The sequence below is a fragment of the Tursiops truncatus genome, chromosome 6 (genome assembly GCF_011762595.2).
Source record: "Tursiops truncatus isolate mTurTru1 chromosome 6, mTurTru1.mat.Y, whole genome shotgun sequence".
NCBI lineage: Eukaryota > Metazoa > Chordata > Mammalia > Artiodactyla > Delphinidae > Tursiops > Tursiops truncatus.
Window position 1 is genome coordinate 20,645,119 of NC_047039.1, and position 22,953 is coordinate 20,668,071.

General features: G+C 34.7%; 1 protein-coding gene and 2 pseudogenes across 4 annotated transcripts in view; 1 reads left to right on the forward strand and 2 right to left on the reverse strand.

The window, feature by feature from the left end:
* Window positions 1–22,953, forward strand: part of AUH (AU RNA binding methylglutaconyl-CoA hydratase) — a 162,870-nt gene that overhangs the window by 42,853 nt on the left and 97,064 nt on the right. For 3 of the 4 annotated variants that reach the window (XM_019936294.3, XM_073805877.1, XM_019936296.3), the window contains one exon: window positions 12,329–12,415. The exons of the other annotated variant lie outside the window; for it this stretch is intronic. In XM_019936294.3, coding sequence (XP_019791853.1) covers window positions 12,329–12,415 — 87 coding nt within the window. The remainder of the gene's footprint in view (window positions 1–12,328; window positions 12,416–22,953) is intronic. 4 annotated transcript variants of the gene reach the window in all.
* On the reverse strand, window positions 5,357–5,446 carry LOC117312838 (small nucleolar RNA SNORA70; annotated as a pseudogene).
* LOC117312841 (small nucleolar RNA SNORA70) lies at window positions 5,500–5,588 on the reverse strand (annotated as a pseudogene).

The window sequence follows — 22,953 nt, forward strand, 5'->3', positions numbered from 1 at the left end:
AAAATGTAATTGTAGAAATAAATTCAAATTTATTACCTATCATAGTGAATGTAAGTGTACTAAATTCTTGAATTAGAACACAAACAACGGCTGGCTTAAGAAAAGTTATCACTAAGCTGCTTGTAAGAAACACCTAAAGCATAAGGACATTGAAAGTTGAAGAGTAGAAAAAGATATACCAGTCTAATACTGACTAAAAGAAAGCTGGTATAACTATATTGATATCAAATGAAATAGACTTTAAAACAAATTTTTATTAGAGATAGTAATTATTAGAGTTAAAGAAGGTCACTACGTAATCATAAAAGATTCAATTTCCCTTGTAGATATGATGATTCTCAACTTTTTTGCTGTTAGAAACAGCCTCAAAATATACAGTGCAAAAATTGATATCACCCTAAGGAAAAATGGACAAATCCACCACCATAATGGGAATTTTTAGCACTTTTCTTAGTTGATGATAGATTAAACAAGGAAAAAGTAAGTCTATAGGAGATTTGAATATGTCAGTTAGTAAACTTAACCCTTATATCGTCAGAGTCCCCTGGACCCAGATTTAATTTACTAGTTTCTTTTTTGAACAATTTTGCTTGTATGGATTGATGTTTTATGGCTTTCATTCTTTCTTAGAGGTCTTCTGAAGAACAGAAAATTTAAAAAAGAAAATTAAAACTCCTTTTCTCTTGCAGTTACTGTATGGGTTCATTGGAGCTTTTTATGAATCTAAGATGCTGTGGGTTCTTATCTCATATCACTGTATCTTTATATTGGTAATTTCATCATCCTAAGAATGATTTTTATCATTACTCTTTAATTATTCCCAACTATGCTATGAAAAACTAAAATAAGAAAATGGAAGAAAGATGGAATTGTCTAGAAAGATGTTGTAGAGGTCAAATCATTGCTATTGCATTATCTTTTTTTTTTTATTGCATTGCCTCAAGAGTTGCACATATTTTAAGAAAATATAACTGAAGTCTGGAAGTACCATCTTTGTAGTCATTCTTTTAGTTATCACTGAACACAGCTGAGAATTTAGAATTTTTCATTTTCTACACATAATGGTACAAGAGTAGAAAAGTTGACAGAGGAAGACATTTCACAGTTATTAGATGGGTAAAATAATGGTCAAAAGAGACAGCAGACTGTAGGCCCTAATCATGATGGTGAACTTGATCTTATGAGTGAAATCTTAGACTGTGAGTCATCAGATGACAATATCCTAGATTAATTTTCTTGAACTCAAGAATTGATGAGTGAGCAGTATATTTCTGTGGTTTCTATAAAGAAAGTATGGAATCTGCATCCAGTTAGTCATTAGGTAGGAAGGACTTCACCATGCAGTATTTTGTGACAAGAAGTTGGACTATTCAGTTTTTCCAAAAGGATATGTGACATATTCTTGCATTTCATATGATGATGTACATGAGCATTTACTTGATACAGCTTGTAATTGAAGAGTGTTGAAGGCAGGTGTGTATACAGAGGTGACAGGAAGGGACTCTATGGTTTAGAAAAGAAAACAAATCATTGATCATTCTGATGGATATTTATAAATCTAAAAATGAATATTTACAATCAGGGAACAATGAATATGGCTGTCCTCAACAAGTTTATGGGCCATCCAAATTTTCAAAAGCACAGCATGTCTACAATGCAAGTTCAAGAAGAAGCAGAAGTAATGATCATTTAGTAGAGCTATATTTGAAATCTGGAATCAGATTTTATAAAACTGTGTGTCCCAGGTTCATATGTGTCAGTTGATGACCAGTTTCATTCAAATGATATAACCCTTTTCATATGTGTTCGTGCGTGTATGTGATATATGTAAGTATGTGAGTGCATATATGCATACACTATGCATTTGTAGGTATGTATATGTGTAATACACATATATGCACATACCAGGAAAATATAAAAATATATGGATTTTATGTATTTAAATTTTGACTGAAATTTCCAACTAATTTGATTTTTTATTATCCTTTTATTTTTCTGTAAATTATTTATAAAATGACCTAAATTTTAAATAAAATATTAATACAAAGAGTCTATCAGCCCAGCTGATAAAGGGTGTTGATTATTTTTCCTGGCCTACTGAGGGTTAATGTAATGTACCTGTGTGGATCATTGCCCTCAGCAGTTGATGACTGTGCATCTCTTTTAAGCACATGTGGAATATTCATGAAAATTAACCATCTGCTTGGCTGTAAAACCTGCACAGATTTCAAAGGCTGAATTCTGTGACTACAGGCAGATAAGATACAAGTCATTTACAAAAGGTAATTAGAAAAAGTCCCCTACGTGGGGAATTTAAAATAACTTCTAAATAACTTACAGCTCAACAAAGGAATCTTAATGGAAATTAGAACATATTCAGAACTAAATTCTAACAAAATACTTTAAAAGTTGTATAATATAGTTTAGATTGTACTTTAAGAAAGAATAAATGCTCAAGATGAATAAACTAAGAATCCAATTTTTAAAAATGATAGAAGTGACTACAGAATAAACCCAGATAGGGTAGAAGGAAAGAACTGAAGATGAACATAAACTTATGAGTTGGAAAAATACACAGTAAGTAATAGGATAATAAAGTCCAAAGTTGATTCCTCAAAAGTCAAATAGCCAAATTTCTGACAAGATTTATCAAGGGTGAGGGAATAACTAAACAATATTCAAATTGAAAAAGGATCTCATAGGTATAAACTTTACAGAGATTAATCTGGTAAGATAATATTAAGAATAACTGATAACAGTGAATTTGAAATTTTAAGTGGAATAGGTAAATTATTAGAAAATAAAACTTAACCAAAACTGACTTAAATAGAAAACCTGACTGGTCCCATAACAATGAAAACCCTTGGTCTCCATGACTGCAGAGGAACATTCTATCCAGACATTTCATGGAACAGGTAATTCCAGCACCTGTACTCCGAGGGAAATGACTTAAAGCAATTATCCCCCAGACTGAGGTTGGGTTCTCCTCTAGGCATTCAGGAGATACAGATTGTTTAAAAGGGACCTAGCTGATAACTTATATGTACTTTTTTGTAGAACTTTTCAGGCTGATCTGCAGGTTAAGTTACTCTTTACCATCTTCTCTTTCATAGTTGCTCTTCTTGCACTTTACAGTAGTCAATCCTGATTTTGCCTTTTTTTGCTTCCTTGACCCAGGGATGAAGAAAGGTCTGAATTGCTATAAAAGGGGTATTTTAAAATGCTAATGTTGAGAATTTTAACTAGGATCCTATTCTTATTCTGGCAGTTTCCAATTCATTGCTTTCAGCTTAATTTAAGGACAGTAAAGTTTTTATGGAATTTTTAAACGCTTCTTGATTACTATGTGATTTTTCAAGAGCTGGCTTTAAAGGAGTTGAAAGAATTGGGTGACATTGCTGAAGTATTCTAGCAATAAATGATTTTCATGCATAGATATATGAAGTAATGGAAGAAGGGGAGGTCGTCTTATCTATCTCATTGAGATACTTTTCCCAAAAAAGTTTACTTTTAATGTCTAGTTGTTATCAGATTTATAATATATTTAATCAATTTTATGCTAATAATGCTTGTAATTAAAAGTTAGTCCAGAGGAAAACTTCTAAACTTAGTGCTTCATGGTTACAGGGAATTTAATAAAAATTAATTCAGTTTATACAATATATATGTTTTGTTGCAAAGAAATGTGACAGTGGTCAAAAGAAGAATTTTAAGCATAAAAGCTGATTGCATCAGAAAAAAATTGCAGCAAAGTGTTGTAGAAATACAACACTTCATAAAGTTGTTCATAAAGAAAATAAATGACATAGTATTTCTTATCGTTAAGCAAGGATTTGTTTCTTGTTTTAGACATGAATGATTTTGAGAGTCAAGTCGCTGGTATGTAGATTCCACTGGATGCATTGACAATGATATATATCAGTTGTATTTTAAGGTGCCAGTGTTTATAGTGCACGGCAATCCTTGCAACTATTTAAATTATGAAAAATTTTAGATGTCAGTATAAAACTGTTCAAGGGAATGCATCATTTTTCAAAATTCTTTTCAGCTGTAATGGGAACAAAAAATGTTGAAGACCACTGACTTGGAGCATTAGCTCTCAAGAGGGATGGTAACACTCATTGGGGAAGATATTAGAATTTAGGGGGACATTTTTGCTTGTCACAATGACTGAGAGGCTTTACTATCATTTGGTTACTGGGGGCCAAGAAAGCTAGGTATCCTGCAGTGTACAACAAAGAATATTATCATTGTTTTACATAACTTTTCTACTCACTGGACTAGTCCACGACAAACATAAGTAGGTAGAAATTTACTACATAGTAATCCTAAAGCATATTCAAAAGAAGGAATTTATAAAAAAAGGTCCAAGTATTTTAGGAGAGGACCATTTTAGTGGGCAATATTTAAATGAACTATATTCTCATAGAATTGTTAAATGGTATATTAACTCCATGCATTGTCTACTTGGGGTGTTATGTTTCTGATTACTACATATTTAGTTGAAAAGAGTTTGCGGTAGATACTGCAAAAGCAATACAAATAATTAAAAATATGTAACTTAGAACCAAATATTAAATTATCAGGAATATATGGACTACAGAGATCTTACTGAATTTTATTATACTTTCTCAGTAAGACCAGTGTGATCATACTATTTAATATTGTAACGTGGTTCACAACTTTACTTCCCTCTGCACTCTAGAGTCACACTTTCCTGTTATTTTTACTCCCAAACATTTATCACTTTTTATCTTGGTTATTTATTATATTTATTTTTTAGTATCTTTTTGTCCCCCTTGTTTAGAGACATAGTGTAAGAGGAGAGGGTGGGAGACAGAAAGACAGCCCTTTTGAGGAGTTCGGCTTTAAAAAAAGAGGAGAGAAATTGGTGGTAGCTGGAGCAGGTAATGTGTATGAAGTCAGGAATTTTTTTTGTCATTTTTTTCCATTTGTTTTTTGGGCAGGAAAGTTGGATTTATTGGTGGGCATGAGTAAGGAAGGGAAAGCACCACGGCTTTCATGAGTGCAGGGTCTGCCTTTTGTCCAAGGGGCCCACGATTAGGGATGTATTTGACCCGTAGTCATCCAGGATGATCCACTTTTCTGCCACCATGTCTTCAGATTCATCCACTTGGAGATGTGGATCTTCTGGGGCCCAGAAACTTGAACTTGGCCCTGTGTGGGCCTTAATCACTTGCTCCTTGTTCTGCAGTTTGGTGCGGATGGACGTGATGACTTGGCCAGTGTGGACCCTGGCCACTGCGTGCTGGGGCTTTCCAAAGGCACCCTGTATACCTGTCTGGAGCCTAGATTGGGCAGAGCATGATGTCAGACATGAATGTCCACTGGTAAGGGCTGTCTCGAAGGTCCTTTAGGGCAACTCATATAAGCAACAGGCTGCATGCACTACCAAGGAAGCAGCTTTTTTTTTTTTTTTCGTTAGTGCCTTAGTTATCTGTTTTTTTGTTTTTTTTTTTAACATCTTTATTGGAGTATAATTGCTTTACAATGGTGTGTGTGTGGCTGCTTTTTGCAGCCATTGCACACCAGGCCTCCACAGAGAAAAGAGGCCTGATTAGCTGCAGAAGGAATTTTTTTTAACGTAAATTTTTAAATTGAATTATAATATACATAGGGAAAATTGCACAAACTGTAAGTTAAATTTCTGCAAAATGAACTCACCTGTGCAATCACCACCCAAATTAAGAAATGAACACTACCATTACCAGCACACCATAATTCATCCGTTATGCTTCTTCCTATCATTAACCATCTCTCACCCGAAAGATAGTGGAGGTTTTTCTGATTTTTATTACCAAATACTAATTTTGCCTGTTTTCAAACTTTATGTAACTGGAATTATCCAGCATGTATCTTTTAAGGTTGACTTCTTCTCAACACGTTTGTGGGATTCAGTATGTACTGTTCGTCTAGGAATAGTTATATTCATATTTGTGGGAATATTTCACAATTTATTCATTTTGCTGTTGATGAATGTTTGGGGTGTTGCTGGTTTCAGCTATTCTGAATAATGCTTCTGTGAATATGCTTATACGTGTCCTTTAGTGTACATATCATGTGTTTCTGTTGGATGTGTATACTTGGGATGGTGATTTTTTTTTTACCAGTTTTACTCCCAGCAGCATTAAATCAGAGTTCTCATTGCTCTATACCTTCACCAACACTTTAGCACTGTACTGCTTATAAAACTATCTGTGGTGGTTTTTTTTTTGTTTTTATTTGCGGTACGCGGGCCTCTCACTGTTGTGGCCTCTCCCGTTGCGGAGCACAGGCTCCGGACACGCAGGCCCAGCGACCATGGCTCACGGGACCAGCCGCTCCGCGGCATGTGGGATTTTCCCAGACCGGGGCACGAACCCGTGTCCCCTGCATCGGCAGGCGGACTCTCAACCACTGCGCCACCAGGGAAGCCCCAACTATCTGTGTTTGTAATCGGTGTTTCCTTGATGATTAGTCATGTTGTATTCCTTTTCATCTCTTTATTAGCCAGTGTTATATTCTCTTTCGTGAATTATCTGTATGAATCTTTTGCCTATATTTTATAGTTGGGTTATTTATATTTTTCTTCCTGATTTATAGTTCTTTACATGCACAGGACACATGTATTTAAGATACCATTTCCCACTCTTTTACTTGCATATTCACTCGCTTAATGATGTCCTTTGATGAACAGAAGTTTTTAATTTTAAAGAACTCTAGTGTTTTCCTTTTAAAAGTGTTGGAAAAACCTTTTAAAAATCTTTGTCTATACCAAAATCTTAAAGATATCTTTGGATATTTTCATTTAGAAGTTATTTGTTTTACCTTTCAGATTTAGGCTGTAATGCACTGATTTGTGTGTGTATATGATATGAAGGGTCAAGAATTGTTTTTCCCCATATGAACCTTCAGTGGTCCCAGCTCCATTTATTGGAATGTTCCAGCAGTGCCATCTTTGTCATAAATCAAGCAGGTCTTTTCTGGACTTGCTATTCTGTTCCATTGCTCTGTTTCTCTATCTTTGAGCCAGTGTCCCATTTTCTTAATTACTGTAGCTTTATAATACATCTTATTTTAATATAAATTCTCCAGCTTTTTCTTCTTCAAGATTATCTTGACTATTATTGGGCTTTTGCATATCCACTTTGTCAATTGCTAAAAATCATTGGGATTTTGATTGGAACCACACCGAATCTATTAATTTGGAGAGAATTTACATCTTTTAGTATGGAATCTTCTAACACATGAAATGATATATTCCTCCATTTATTTAGGACTTTAATTTAGATTTTGTAGGTTTTTAGTGTCAAGATTTTGTACATCTTTTATTAGATTTATTCCTTGGCTCTTTGATCTTTGAATGTTAATATAAATGGTATCTTTCTAAAATTTCACAAATTTCTTTTGCTAGTACATAGAAAGTTGATTTTTTAATATTGAACCTGTATCCAGCAACCTTACTAAATTCACTTATTTTTATGGTTTGTAAATTCTTTTGGATATTCCTCATGTATAATTAAGTCATCTGCTAATTATGCAGTTTTATTTTTTCCTTCTGTTCCTTGTAAGTAAAAAAATTTTCTTATTACACAGACTAGTACATCTGTTCCCATCTGTAGAAGTGATAAAGAATACCTTTTCTCATTCTTGGTCTCTGAGAGGAAGTAATTGACCATTAAAGGTGGTGTTAGCTATAGGTATTTTGTAATTACTCTTTATAAAATCAAAAAGATTCTTTTCTTTGCTATGAATTTTTAATTAATGAGTGTTAATTAGAGAGGACACCAAAAGTACAAGTAATAAAATACAAAAAATTGATAAATTGGACTTCATTAAAATTAAACTTTGAAAAACCATCAAGAATCATCAAAAGGTAAGCCACAGGGAGAAAATATTGAATCATATTTCTGAAAAAGGACTTGCATGCAAGATATAACTCTTACAACCCAGTAAGAATAAAATAAATTATCCATCAAAAAAATGAGCAAAAGATTTGAATAGACATTTCACTCAAGAAACTGTATGAATGGCTAATAAGCACCTTGAAAAGATGCTAACCTCATTAGTCATTAGGGAAATGCAAATTTAAAACCATAATAAATACCACTTCATGTCCACTAAAATGGCTATGATAAAAGGGCAGACTAGTGTTGGTGACCTTGTAGGACAATAGAGACCCTTAGGCATTACTGATAGGAATGTAAAGTGGTGCAGCCACTATGGAAAACAGTGGCAGGTTTTTTTCCTTCTTTTCTTTTTTAAGTTAAATAGAAATTTACAATATAGCCCAGCAATTTCACTCTATCCAAGACAAGTGAAAAAATTTCTCTACACAAAGACTTGTATGCAGACGTTCATGGTAGTATTTTTCATAATAGCCAAAAAAGTAGAAACAACCCAAATGTCCATCAACCAATGAATGGATAAACAAAATGTCTGTCCCTACAATGAAATACTATTTGGTAATAAAAAGATAAAAAATACTGATTCATCTTTATATCATGGATGAACCTGAAAAACACTACACTGTGTGAAAGAAAGAAACAGAAGACCATATATTATATGAGTTTATTTGTATGAAATGTTCAGAAAAGGCAAAGTTATAGGAAAATATCAGTAGATTAGTTTGGGGCTAGAAGTGAGAACAGGGAGTGACTGCATATGGGTGTGAGGGACCTTTTCTGTGATAATGGAAATGTTCTAAAACTGGGTTGTGGTGATGGTTGTACAACTCTGTAAATTTACTTAAAAAATATTGAATTGTGTATTTTAAATGACTGAATATTATTTTATGTAAATTATACCTCAGTGAAGATGTTAAAGAATGAGTGTTGAATTTTATCAACTACTTTTCTGACCCTACTGAAAATTTATGTTTTTCACCTTTCTCAATTACATAAATTTAAAAATTTCATAAATTAAAAAAATTAATATTAAAAATGTAAGTCCAGTCATAAATCTTGACTGAGTATAAATTGGTCTTGATATATTTTATTTATGTTACTACTAGGTATGATACACTGATACTTTGTTTAGGATTTTTTGAGACTTTATTTATGAGAAAAATTGGCCCGTCATGTTTTTTTCTTACAATGTTCTGTTCAAGTTTTTGTTTTGCTGTTCTCCATGTCAGCATTTTTAAGATTGATGGTAAATGTTTTTCATTATATGTTTGGAAGAATTTACTATTGGAGCCATATGGGCATGCAGTTTTCTTTGTAGGAAAGTTTTTAATTACATATTCAATTTCTTTAATATGTATTTGTGTTTTCAGATTTTCTATTTCTTTGTCAGTTTTAATAAGTTGTGTTTTCCTAGGAATTTGTTCATTTCCTGTCATTTTTCAAATCCTTTGGGCCAAAGTTTTTAATAATATTGTTTTATTGTCTGTAAAATCCTTAGTATTACCCTCCTTTTCATTCTCGATTGGGACTTGTGCCTTCTCTGATTATCTATGATGAGTCTTGCTAAAAGGTCTATTATTTATTTTAGTTTTTTTTCAAAGAACCAACTATTTTGATTTTCTCTCGCACATTTGTTTTCTATTTAAAAGGTTTTTTTTGCTCCAGTTTCTACTTTGGGATTAATTTTTTCCGATTTTTTATTTCTTGATAGGAATATTTGAAAGGATATTTGACTGCTTGCTTTATCAGTTACTGTGAAAAGTCTGTTAAAATCCACTGTGGTTGTAGACTTGGCAGTTTTTCATTTTAGTTCTGTTAGTTTTTGCTTTATGTATTTTGGGGCTGTCTTTTTTATGTATGCCAATTTAGAATTCTTATGGCTTTTTTAATGGATCATCATATTTATTATTATAAAATAACTCTCTAGTTTGAGTGATGTTTCTTGCCTTACTTCTCTTTTGTCAGAGATGAAGATAACTTTACAAGTTTTCTTTTGCTTAATGTTTGCAAGTTTTTTACCCTTTTAGCCAGTCTGTGCCCTTATATTTTAAGACGTATCACTTGTAAGGAGTATAAAATAAGCTTTAAAACTCTACTCTCATAATCTGCTTGAAGAATTCCCTGTAGCGTTTATTTTCACGTGGGTCTGCTGGTGACAAATTGTTGTTTGTGGGTGTGTGTGTCTGTGAGTGGGTGTGTAAAATGTCTTTATTTCACCATCATTTTGAAGGATAGGTTTGATTTGTTTGGAATTCTAGATTGGCAGTTATTTTCTTTCTTCACTTTAAAGATACTTATTTTCTGTCTCATACCATTGTGTGGATAAAGCTGCATTCCATAAGGAGACACATCTTCTACACTTCTCTGCTGGGACTAGTGTGCAGTTAATGGGCCACACGTGTTAAGAGCAAACCTTGATTCCCTTTAGGTCCTGGCATGGCTTCCAGCAGCCTAGTCTCTTTAACCTGAGTGTGGTTTTCAAAGCCTGCTGTGTGGTCACAGGGGCAGAATGTTGGTGAAAGCCCCCTATTGGAGCTCTAGTTAGAGCTGTGTTAGAGGGTACCCTAATGGTGCCCTGAGGCCAGAGGACGTGATGGATCCCATGATAGAGTTACAGGGGCTCCTTCAGGACCACCTCATCCAGAGTCCCTATGTGTCCCATCAGCTTTCAGTTCCTCATTGCTTTGGCTCCTCTTTCGTCTATTGCCTTCCCCCATACCACACTACATTTAGCTACTTTTATTAACCTATATGTGTTAGCTAACATGCACTAGGCAACATTTTATATTCTCAATTTAAAATTATATTCTTAATGTTAAATGACAGTGAGTTGAAACATTATTTCTTTAACAAATACATCCTACTAGTTTAGAATTCTTTTGACACTACTAACATTTTTCTTCCATGCTAAATTTTAATTCTCCATGGAAAAAATTATGAAGACATGTATCAGACATCCAAAAATCATGACTACCTACCATATTGAGTACCCACCACTTAACTTAAGCAACACAGTATTACAAATAAGATTGAAGTTCTCTGTGTCTATTGCCAATCACATCTCTCTCCCTCCCCCACAGAGGTCACCACCAATTGAATTTGGAATTTATCATTTCCATGTATGTTTTATATCCCTACATAGCATTCTTCTTTTAAAAACTTATTTAAATGGTTATTATCCTGTGTATCTTTCAGTAATTATATATAATGATAAATATGTATTGTATTTATTTATATAATTATAAATCCTGCAACATCATTAGATTTATCCATATTTATACTCTAATTCCTTCATTTTCATGCTGCACATATAACATTTTGTTGTATAAATATGTCCCAGTTTTATTATTAATCCTTTTAGTGGATATTTAGGTTTTTTCCACTTTTCTGCTATTTTTATACATGTTGTATTGAATGTTGTATGTATTTCCTTGGGCATATATTTGAGAGATTTTCTAGGGTATATATACCTAAGAACTGATGGGTTGTAGGATATGTGTTTTGTCAACTGCAGTTGTCACTTCCACAGGAAGTATATGGGCTCAGAATCAGCTGCTACTTGATGTTACATCTAGTCATGATCAATTTATAATGGGCTAATAAGAAAATAAGTAGCTGAGTATATACTATCTATGCTGTAATTTTACTTTGTTTTTTGTTTATTTATTTTAATGGGGATACCTTTTCTCAGTGAGTTTAATTTTATTAAAAAGAAGGTCTTTGTTGAGCCACGGAGTAAACAGTTTAATCCCTTAAGGAATTCCTTATGTTTATTTTTATCTGTTCCAAAGTTATGATTCTGTGATAAAGTCATAATTATGAAATTGTCTATTTGCATATACTTTCAAGCCAGTGATTCTCAAATGTGATCTGCAGTCACCAGGGTGGGCATCCATGAAGTCACAATGATTTTCATAGCAGGAAGGTGTGATTTGCCCTTTTCATTGGGTTGGCATTTGCACTGATGGGACAGCAGCAGTGGTGGATAGAACAGCCAGCATCTTTTCAAGAACCAAGAAAGTGGCATCAGTCTGTAATCATTTATGTTAACAGGAATGGGTTTATTTGTATTATTCAATGAAAAAATAAATATTTTAAAAATTTTGTTTCATTTTCTAATAGAATAACTATTGGTAGATATATATAATGTTAACAATGCCTCCTTCTCTAAGAGTATAAAGGGGTTCTGAGACCATGAAGTTTGAGAAGCATTACTTTAAGCACATGGTAGATACATGAACAAACAAATATATTCAATCTGGTGCTGGTCTTTGGGAAGGAAAACTTAGATATTGTAATTCCTTTGATAGATAAATCTAGTCTGTCTTCAAGTTATATATAAATCTTAAGTAAATGTTCAGTTTGTTGCCTTAAAATTTTGTTTATAACTAGATTATATTTGTAAATAAAATACTTTGCAGGTGCTGACCTTAAGGAAAGAGTCAAAATGAATTCCAGTGAAGTTGGTCCTTTTGTCTCCAAAATAAGAGCAGTGATTAATGAAATCGGTAAGCACAATTAAATTCTCCTTTTAGCATGCTGAAGGTGACCTTAAATGTCAGATTCTAAAAGTTGCACATTGTCTTTATGTATAAGCTTTGGCTAAAATATTTATATAGTTAGATAGTCATGACCTATAGCTGGTTGTAAAACAGCATGTAATATATTTAATTTGAAAAGTTGTGAAAATTTTTTTTATAATTAAAGATGCCTCCTATTTATGATGACATGGCATATAGAGGTAATTATTAGAAAACAAAGAATAATTTGGCATAAGCCTTTGACATAAGTATTTATATTTCTTAAATAGTTGCATACACAGACATATTTATAGATTGGGATTTTTTTTGTTTTTTACATAAACGGGATCATACTATCTCCTTAGAATTATAAATTTCTGTGTAGTGTTTATATTTCAGTATATATCAATTTATTATTAATACTCTTTAATACATTACTACATAGTAATCCATAGCATAGTTTATCCAAAATTTGAAACTATTTCTTCATTAATGAACACTTAGGATGTTTTTGTTGTTTTGTTTTTGTGGGGTTTTGCCATTTTTGTTATTTATAGTAAAGCAGTGATTATCTTTGTACAAAGTCTTTTAGAACATTAGTATGTATATTTATAAGATTGCTAAACATGGTATTGCAGTTCTAAGTATCATGTGTTCATTTTACATTTTAATAAATCCTACCAGATTATGTTGCAAAAAGATGGTAATAATTTATATTCCCATCAATCACAGGACAGTACCTGTTTCCTTATAGTCTTGTAGCATTTAATGTTGTTATTTTTTAAGTTTGCCAGAGTTGAAGAAAAAAATAATCTTAGCATTTTAATTTTCACTTTCTCAGATGCTAGTATATCTTTTCAGATTAGACTTGCTTTTCCCCTCCTGTAAATTGCCTTTTCACATTCTTTATCCTCTTTTCTATAGCATTATTTAATAACTATTTACCTAAAGCCAATTTTGTATTAATCTTTTGTTGTTAAATTTATTACAGGTATTGCCTCTTAATGTTCCACCCTAATTCACTTCTAGGAGCTTTAATATCTAGAGGGTACAAAGTTCCCGTCATTATTATTTTTCTTTTTTCCTTGAAGATTTTCTTTGCTAATTCTCACACATCAACTCTTCCAAATGAGTTTAGAATTATTAATTTTAAAGTGAAGAAGAAAAATACTCTTATGAGACTTCGATTGGAATTTCTATAAATCTTGTTTATAAAGAATTGACATTTTTATGATACTAAATCTTTCCATCCATGATATGCATGGCTCTTATTTTGAGTGGGTGGTCATTCATGTTTTAATGTTCGTCAAAGAAGTTTTCTTCACATTGGCTTTGTCTTGTATCTTTTTTCCCCCTCAGATTTATCCCTAGCTATTTTATAGCATTTATTCCTTTGAATGGGATCTTTTCACCGTACTTCTGATGAAGTCTGGTTATTGTTGTAGGTCCGTAGGAAATTTGGTAAATTTTATGTGCTTGTACTTGTATAAGCCATTGTTTTTTCTCAATTAATTTTCTTGTGTTTTCCAGAAAACAAAAAAAGTTCATTATATATAAAAAATGCAATATTAATCTCTTCTGTTTCCAGCATTTTAATCTTAACATATTTTTCATATATTCTCACATTGGCTAAGGTTCTTGGTACAATATTCAGCTGTTGAAGGGATCATGTTCATCCTTACCTTTATTTGAGTTTAATGAATGCTTTTAATATTTTGCCGATAAATATCAAGTTCAGAGAGTTTTCTACTATTTCAACTTCTTTAGGAGTTTGCTACTCTTTTCTAATCGAGAATAAGGGTTAAAGTTTGTCAGCTGCCTTTTTGTTATGTGTCAGGATGGTATATATTAAAATTTGTCTCAGATTTTATTATACTGAATTGTATTAATAGTCTTACTGATGCTGCACTGGCCTTGTATTAGTAGAATAAACACTACCTGGTCATTGTGGTTCGTGGTTATGGTGGTTTTTAATATATACTGCTGGATTTAATTTTATATATTTTGATATAAACATAAACGAGATGGGAATCTTCTAATTTTGTTTTTTGTGTTACCCTTTCTGGTTTGGTATCATGTTTATACAACCTTCATAGAATGAAGTGAAAAGTTTTTCACCTTTTTCTGTACTATACAGGGAAATCATCTGTTATTTGAAAGATTAGAATTTGACCATGTGGCATCTTTTGGGGTCTTGTGTGGTTTTGTTATTGTTGTTTCCTTTTTTTTTAGAGCTAAGTTTTTAAAAAATATATGTGTTTTGGTTTCTAGAATGTTTCTTGTCACCTTCATGACTTTTGTTTATCCTCTGCCAGTGTTATTGAAGACTCTCCTCTGCTTCTCTCTCCAGCTTCAACCATATGGTGAGATAGATGTCTTCTGAGGCAGAGCATGGATTTGGTTTCCATGTTGGTCAGAGAACTTGATCTTGGAAGTAGAAGTTGATGCTATCTGTAACTCTCTATATATGCTGGGATGAATGGCTAAGACTGGTTCAGTTATAAACATTACGTTGATGTTTGTTCCCAGCCTCTTTCTATTTTATTGAATCTGAAATTGGAATTTTTCTGATGCTTTTTAAATGAAGAACTACTTTTTTTGTAGTAGATTTTTCTTTTCACTGGTTGAAGCTGTACTATTTCTGTTCTGGATCCTGATCCAGTACTCTTTTTCCTATTCCATGAGTTCCCTAATATTAGGTAATGATACTTTTCACTACAGCATTACAATGGACATAAAATTTTTAAGATGTCTTTGGTGGTGACTTAGTGAGACTTTGAAGGGCAGGTAAAAACTGTCTTGATCAAATTTGTTCGTTTAGTACATTAAACCAGGGACTAGGAAACTTTTTCTTAAAGGGACAGATAGCAGATATTTTCGGCTTTGCAGGGGTATTATGGTCTCTATTGCAGTAACTCAACTTTTCTTTTTTTTAAAGACTTTATTTTTCAGGAGTAGTTTTAGGTTCACATCAAAATTTAGGGGTGGGTAAAGAGATTTCTCATATATCCCCTGCCACCACAATATGCATAGTCTCCCCCCCCCCCCCATTATTAATATCTCACACCAGAGAGGCACAATGGTTACAGTTGATGAACTTATGTTGACACATTATAATTACCCAAGTCCATAGTTTATGTTAGGGTTCACTCTTGGTGTTTTACATTCCATGGGTTTGAACAAATGTAAAATGACATGTACCCATCATTATAGTGTTGTCCAGAGTGTTTTCACTGCCCTAAAAATCCTCTGTGCTTGACTTATCCGTCCCTTCTGCCCTCTCTGGCAACCATGTTTTACTTTCTCCATATTTTTCCATCATATAGTTGGAATCGTGTAATATGTAGCTTTTTCAGATTGGCTTCTTTCACTTAGTAACATGCATTAAAGTTTTCTCCATGTCGTTTCATGCCTTGATAGCTCATTTCTTTTTATTGCTGAACAATATTCCACTGTATAGATGTATCACAGTTTCTCCATTTACCTACTGAAGGACACCTTGGTTGCTTCCAGGTGTTTGCGACTATGAATAAAGCTGCTATATACATCTGTGTGCAGATTTTTGAGTGGACGTGTTTTCAACTCCTTTGGGTAACTACCAAGGAGCACGATTGCTGGATCATGTGGTAAGAGTCTGTTTAATTTTATAGGAATTTGCCAAACTGTCTTCCTAAGTGGCTGTACCATTTTGCCTTCCTACCAGCAGTAAATGAGTTTCTGTTCTGTTGCTCTACATCCTTGCTAGCATTTGGCGTTGTCAGTGTTCCAGATTTTGGCTATTCTAATAGGTGTGTAGTGGTAGATCGTAGTTGATTTAATTTGCATTTCCGTGATGACATATGACGTGGAGTGTCTTTTCAAATAGGCTTATTTACCATCTGTATATATTCTTTGGTGAGGTGTTTATTAAGGTCTTTGGCTCAGTTTTTAATTGGATTGTTTTCTTATTGTTGAGTTTTAAGAGTTCTTTGTATATTTTAGATAATATTCCTTTATCAGGTATGTCTTTTGCAAATACTTTGTCCTAATCTGTTGCTTGTGTTCTCATTCTCTTGACGTTATCTTTCGTAGTGCAGAAGTTTTTTATTTTATTAGGGTCAAACTTATCCATTATTTCTTTCATGGATTGTGCCTTTGGTGTTGTATTTAAAGAGTCATTGTCATACCCAAGGTTTCTAGGTTTTCTCCTATGTTATCTTATAGGGGTTTGATGGTTTTGTGCTTTACAGTTAGATCTGTGATCCATTTTAAGTTAATTGTTGTGGGGTGTAGGTCTGTGTCTAGATTCATGTTTTTGCCTCTGGATATCCAGTTGTTTCAGCACTATTTGTTGAAAGGACTATCAGTGTTCCATTATATTACCTTTATTCCTTTGTCAAAGATCAGTTGATTGACAGTGTGTATGCAATCTGTTTCTGTGTTCTGTTCCTTTATTTATTTGTCTATTCTTTTGCCAGTAACCGCACTGTCTTCAATTACTGTAGCTTTATAGTGACTCTTGACATTGGTTGCTGTCAGTCCTCCAATTTTGTTCTCTTTCAATATTGTGTTGGTCATTCTGGCTCTTTTGCCTCTCCATATAAATTTTAGAATCAGTTTGTGAATATCCACAAAATAACTTGCTGTGCTTTTGATTGAGAATTGCATTGCATAGATTAAATTGGGAAGAATCTACATCTTGACAATATCGAGTTTTCCTATCCATGAACACAGAATTTCTTCTATTTAGTTCTTCCTTGATTTCAAGCATTAGTTTAATTTCCTCATATAGATCTTGTACATATTTTGTTAGATTTATATCTTAAGTATTTCATTATTTGGGGTCTTAGTGTAAGTGATATTGTGTCTTTAATTTCAAATTCCACTTGTTCGTTGTTGGTATATAAAAGAATGATTGACTTATTGTATATGTACCCTGTGTCCTGCAACCTTGGTATAATTGCTTATTTGTTCCAGGAATGTTTTTGTTAATTCTTTCAGGTTTCTGCACATCATGCATGAAAATATATTTTGCAAACAAAGCCAGTTTAATGTCTTCCTTCCCAGTCTGTATTACCTTTTATTTCCTTTTCTTGTCTAATTGCATTAGTAAGGACTTCTAGCATGATGTTGAAAAGGACTAGTGACAGGAGACATCCTTGTCTTGTACCAGCTACTCAACTTTGACAAACAGTGCTCAAGCAGCCACAATGTGTAAAAAAATGTGTGTTTTTCTGTTACAGTAAAATTTCATGCACAGTGAAATTTGAATTCCATATAATTTTTATAGATTATGAAATAGTATTTTAAATAGATTTTTTTCTACCTATTTAAAGATAGAAAAACCATATTAGCTCACAGGTTGTGCTGAAGCAGACACATGGCCTGATTTCTTTCCTTTCTCCCTCTCACCTGCCCTTTCTCTCTCTCTCTCCCTCCCTCACTGCCATCCATCTATCCATCCATCTCAGATGTCTTCTAGCTTTTTTATTTTTTCTGTTTTTTAGAATTAATTCTAGTCTTCCACTTTTTAAATTTATATATTTAAAAAAATCTACTGACTTTCAGTTCTAATTTGGATACATTGCTTCACGCTTGGCTCAGGGCTTTTCATTGGTTTTTGCTTTTCAGAGATGAAAGGTTTTAAGGCCTGTGTATCCTTTGATAGGGGTCCTAAGATATTCTTCATGGAAACAGAGCATAAAGCTTACAGATGAGTTGGAGGGTGAAGGGAGTAGTAAGAAAAACAAAACAAAACAAAAACCAAAAGAAAGTTCATCAGATCCATAAAAAATATAAAAAGAAGCATAATCTTAGGACAAATTAAATAGTAAGATGTTGAAATAAGTAAAGTAATTACCATTAATGTCAGTTGATTAAACTTGCTGTTGACAGAGATGTTTAGATCTAATTAAAAAATGTAAATAGGCTGTGTATTGTTAATAATAGCCACATCTGGTATAGTTCTTTTTATGCCAGGAGATGACTAACCAAAGGAAAGAGGTATATAGATATATACTTTGAGATAAAAAGGATTATTAGTAAGATAGTCACTGCATATGATAAAAGTTTAAATTTCTTAGGAAATGTCATACTGAACTTGTATGCACCTGAAAACAAAGATCTGAAAATGTACAAATAAAGCTATATTGGATGTATATAGGAGAAACTGTCAAATCCTCTGTCATTGTGGATAATCGCAACCCATCTCTCCCAACTTATCAATGAGGTCAAAAGACCTTAAAAATAAAGATTTGAACAACCTGAGTACCAAGTTTGGTTTAATATACTCTTAACCCCAGATTAGAGTGTATGTATACTTCTCATGAACATGTGAAATATTTATAAAAAGGTATCATGTGCTGGATCCTAAAATATTCATTAAATTTCATAATGCAGTCTACAGCAACATGGATGGACCTAGGTATTATCATATTAAGTGAAGTAAGTCAGAAAGAGAAAGACAAATATCATATGGTATCACTTATATGTGGAATCTAAAATATGATACAAATGAACTTACTTACAAAACAGACTCACAGACATGGAAGAGAAACTTATGGTTATCAAATGGGAAGGGAGTGGGAGGTATAAATTAGGAGGTTGGGATTAGCAGATACAAACTATTGTTTGTAAAATAGATAAACAACAAGGCCCTACTATATAGCACAGGGAGCTATATTCAGTACCCTGTAATAAACCATAATGGATAAGAATGTAAAAAAGAATATATATATATATATATATATATATATATATATATATATTTACAATGTTGTGTTAGTTTCTGGTGTACAGCCATCCTACACTGGGAAGACAAGACCCCAGAATGTTTGGCTTTGAAGGCCAGCAGTGCTTACTTTTGGGAGAGCCAGAGGGCTGTGGGAAATAGAGACTCCACTCTTAAAGGGTACACACACAATCTTGCATCCTCCAGGACCTAAGGCAGAAGCAGTAGTTTGAGAAGAGTGTGATTCAGATGCAACTGCTGATCTTGGAGATCCTTCTGGAGAGGCAGGAGGCAACTGCAGCTCACTCTGAAGACATAGACACTGGTGGCAGACATTTCTGGGAACTCATTCTACCATTAGGACACTGATGCTGGCAAGCACCAATTTGGAATTCTCCCTTTAGCTTATTAGCTCCAGGACCTGGCCCCACCCACCAGCCTTTCACAACCAGTACTGGGATGCCTCAGGCAAAGCAACTAGCTGGGCTGGACACAGCCCCACCCACCAGCCTGCCAGCTGCCTTAAGACTCCCTGAGCCCACAGCCATCCTGGGACCTCGCCCTGTCCACCAGAGGGCCCAGGACCAAGCCCTGCACAGTCCCGGCACTAGTCCCTCCACCTGAGGGCCCTGCAGCTAGAGACCCTAGGACTTGGCTGTACACACCAGTTGGCCAGCACTAACCCTAGACCAACATTACCAGCCAGTAGACAGGCACCAGCCCCAGGTCACCTTGGGCCCCATCCCTGCCCACCAGCAGGTTGATACACCAACTCCAGGACCTCCAGGACCCTGCAGCCAGAGACTCTGGGACCTGGCTTTGCCCACTAGTGGGCCGGCACTAGCCCCAGACCGACTTTACCAACTCGTTTGCAGGACCTGCCCTGGTGCACCCCACCCCCCATCCCACCCTAGGCCCTGGTACTGGTCCTGCCCACTAGCAAGCCAACACCAGCTCCAAGACACCTTGGACCCCTCAGCAGGCCTCTCTAGGATCCAGCCCCACTCACCAACAGGACGACACCATCTTTGGGACACCCTGGGCCCTGTAGCCAGGTGTGTCAAGATCTGGCGCCACTCACCAGCAGATCAACATTAGATCCAAGGACCCAAGTCCTGTAACCACCCACCCTGAAACCTGGCTCTGCCCACCAGTGAGCCAACATTAGCCTCGGGACCCCTTGGGGATCCACAGCCAGCTGCCTTGTGACCCAGCCCTACCCAGCAGCAGCTGACAGCCTCTACATAAGGCAGGACCTGGCAACCAACTGAACTGGGGGTCAGCCATGCCTGCCAGACCATTCAAAGTGGTCAGCTTGCTATAACAGAAGGGCCTGCGCAGTCTCCATAACGGGCACCCCTGGAGCATACAGCTCTGGTGACCAGATAGGAAGGAGTGTGCTGCTGGAACAGATAGGCCATCTCCTACTAAAGGGCAGTTCTCCAAGGTCAGGAAATGTAACCGAACTACCAAATATTGATACATAGCAAAGAAATCAGGAGAAGATTGGATGAACAGAGTGAAAACATAGACGTTTTTAACAAAGAGTATAAAATATAAAATGACTAAACAGAGGTTAAGAATGTAATAACTGAAAGAAAAAATACACTAGAAGGAATCAACAGTAGATTAGATGATACAGAGGAACAAATTAGCTAGAAGATGGAGTAGTGGAAATCAATGAAGCTGAAGAAAAAGAAAAAAAGAATAAAAAGAAATGAGGACAGTTTAAGAAGACTTGTAGGACAGCATCAAGCATACTAACATTTGCATTATAGGGGTCCCAGAAGGAGAAGAGAGAAAGGGGAAGAGAACGTATTTGAAGACATAATAGCTGAAAACCTCCCTAACCTGGGATGGGAAACAGACATCCCCAGGCCCAGGAAGCACAGAGAGCCCCAAACAGCATCAACCCAAGAAGGACCACACCAAGATACAATTCATTGTATTATTAAAACGGTAAAAACCAAAACTAAAGAGAGAATAGAGAATATTAAAAGCAGCAAGGAAGAGTAACAAGTTACCTAAAAGGGAACTTCCATAAGATTATCAGCTGACTTCAGCAGAAACCCTGCAGAGCAGAAAGTAGTGGCATGATATACTTAAAGTGATGCAAGGGAAAAACCTACAACCTAAAATACCCACAAGGCTTTCATTCAGATTTGATGTAGAGGTCAAAACTTTTACAGACAAGAAAAGCTTTTAGCACTACCAAACCAACTTCACAAGAAACGTTAAAGGGATTTCTGTAAGTGAAAAAGAAAAGGCCATTTTTTTTTAAACATCTTTATTGGAGTATAATTGATTACAAGGATGTGTTAGTTTCTGCTGTATAACAAAGTGAATCAGCTATACATATACATATATCCCCATATCTCCTCCCTCTTGTGTCTCCCTCCCACCCTCCCTATCTCACCCCTCTAGGTGGACACAAAGCACCGAGCTGATCTCCCGGTGCTATGTGGCTGCTTCCCACTAGCTATCTAGTTTTTATCATGATGGATGATGGAATAAAAACAACCATCTAGAGAAATAGCAGTATTTTTGAGAAGGGGAAAAATTGTAACCTGGAGTGATTTTCACTGCAAGAATAAACATTTCAGGCATGATAAAATTTTAATATGATAATGTCAACAGGTAAAAGAATGTTAGAGAATTCAAGATAATTAAGTTATAAGAACGTCATCTGATCTGTATTTCAGAATTCCAAGACCCTTTGCTCAGCTCTCTGCAGCCACCGTCCAAAGGGCAGTTGTTCAACTATCTGTCAGGGCTCATCCTGAAAAGACACTGGGAAAAATGAAAACATGAGGAGAGGGTTTTGGGCAGTACTTTTTTTTTTTTGTCTTTAGATAGATTAGTAAGGGAAAGGGGTTGCTAATTTAGCATTGTCTGGGATTCTAATAATATCCCCGCGATCCTGGAGACCACATTAGCTGGTTTTGGAATTTACCTACAAGAAAGCAAATTTACTTTTCTAAAATAGACCCGACCAGCAGGCCCATATATTCATTGATCCATGAACATTGTCACTCCAGGGAGCCTCCTTAGATCCTTGTTAAATTTCCATATATGACTCGCAGTCTTCCTCTAAAGCCAGCTCTGACCATCCCTCCTTGAATCTTGGTCAATTGGACGTTCTGCTTACTTGTCCAAAGGGTAATAAACACACCTCAAAATAAATTAAAAAAAAAAGGTCACAACTAGAAATGTGAAAATTATGAAAGAAAAAAATATCATTGGTAAAGGCAACTATATAGTAAAGGTAGTAAATCAACCAAATACAAAACTAGTAGGAAAGTTAACAGATGAAAGTAGTAAAATTACCTATATCCACAATAAGTAGTAAAGGGATACATAAAACAAAAAGATGTAAAATATGATGTCAAAACAGTAAATATTGGGGTGGATGGAAATGCAGGGTTGTTAAAATGCATTTGAACTTAAGAGGGGAGCAGCTTAAAATAAATTACTTAATACATATATAATGGTATACATAAACCTCATGGTAACCACAAACCAAAAATTTATAATAGTTACACACACACAAAACAAGAAAGGAATCCAAGCATAACACTAAAGGTAATCATCAAATCACAAGGAAGAGAGCAAAAAAAAAGAACAAAAAACAACTACAAAAACAACCCAAACACAATTTTAAAAATGGCAGCAATTACTTACCCATCAATAATCACTTTACATGTAAGTCAAAAGATATAGATAAACAAAATTGATAAACCTTTAGCCAGACTCATCAAGAGAAAAAGAGAGGGGCCAAATCAATAAAGTCAGAAATGAAAAAGGTGAATTTATAACT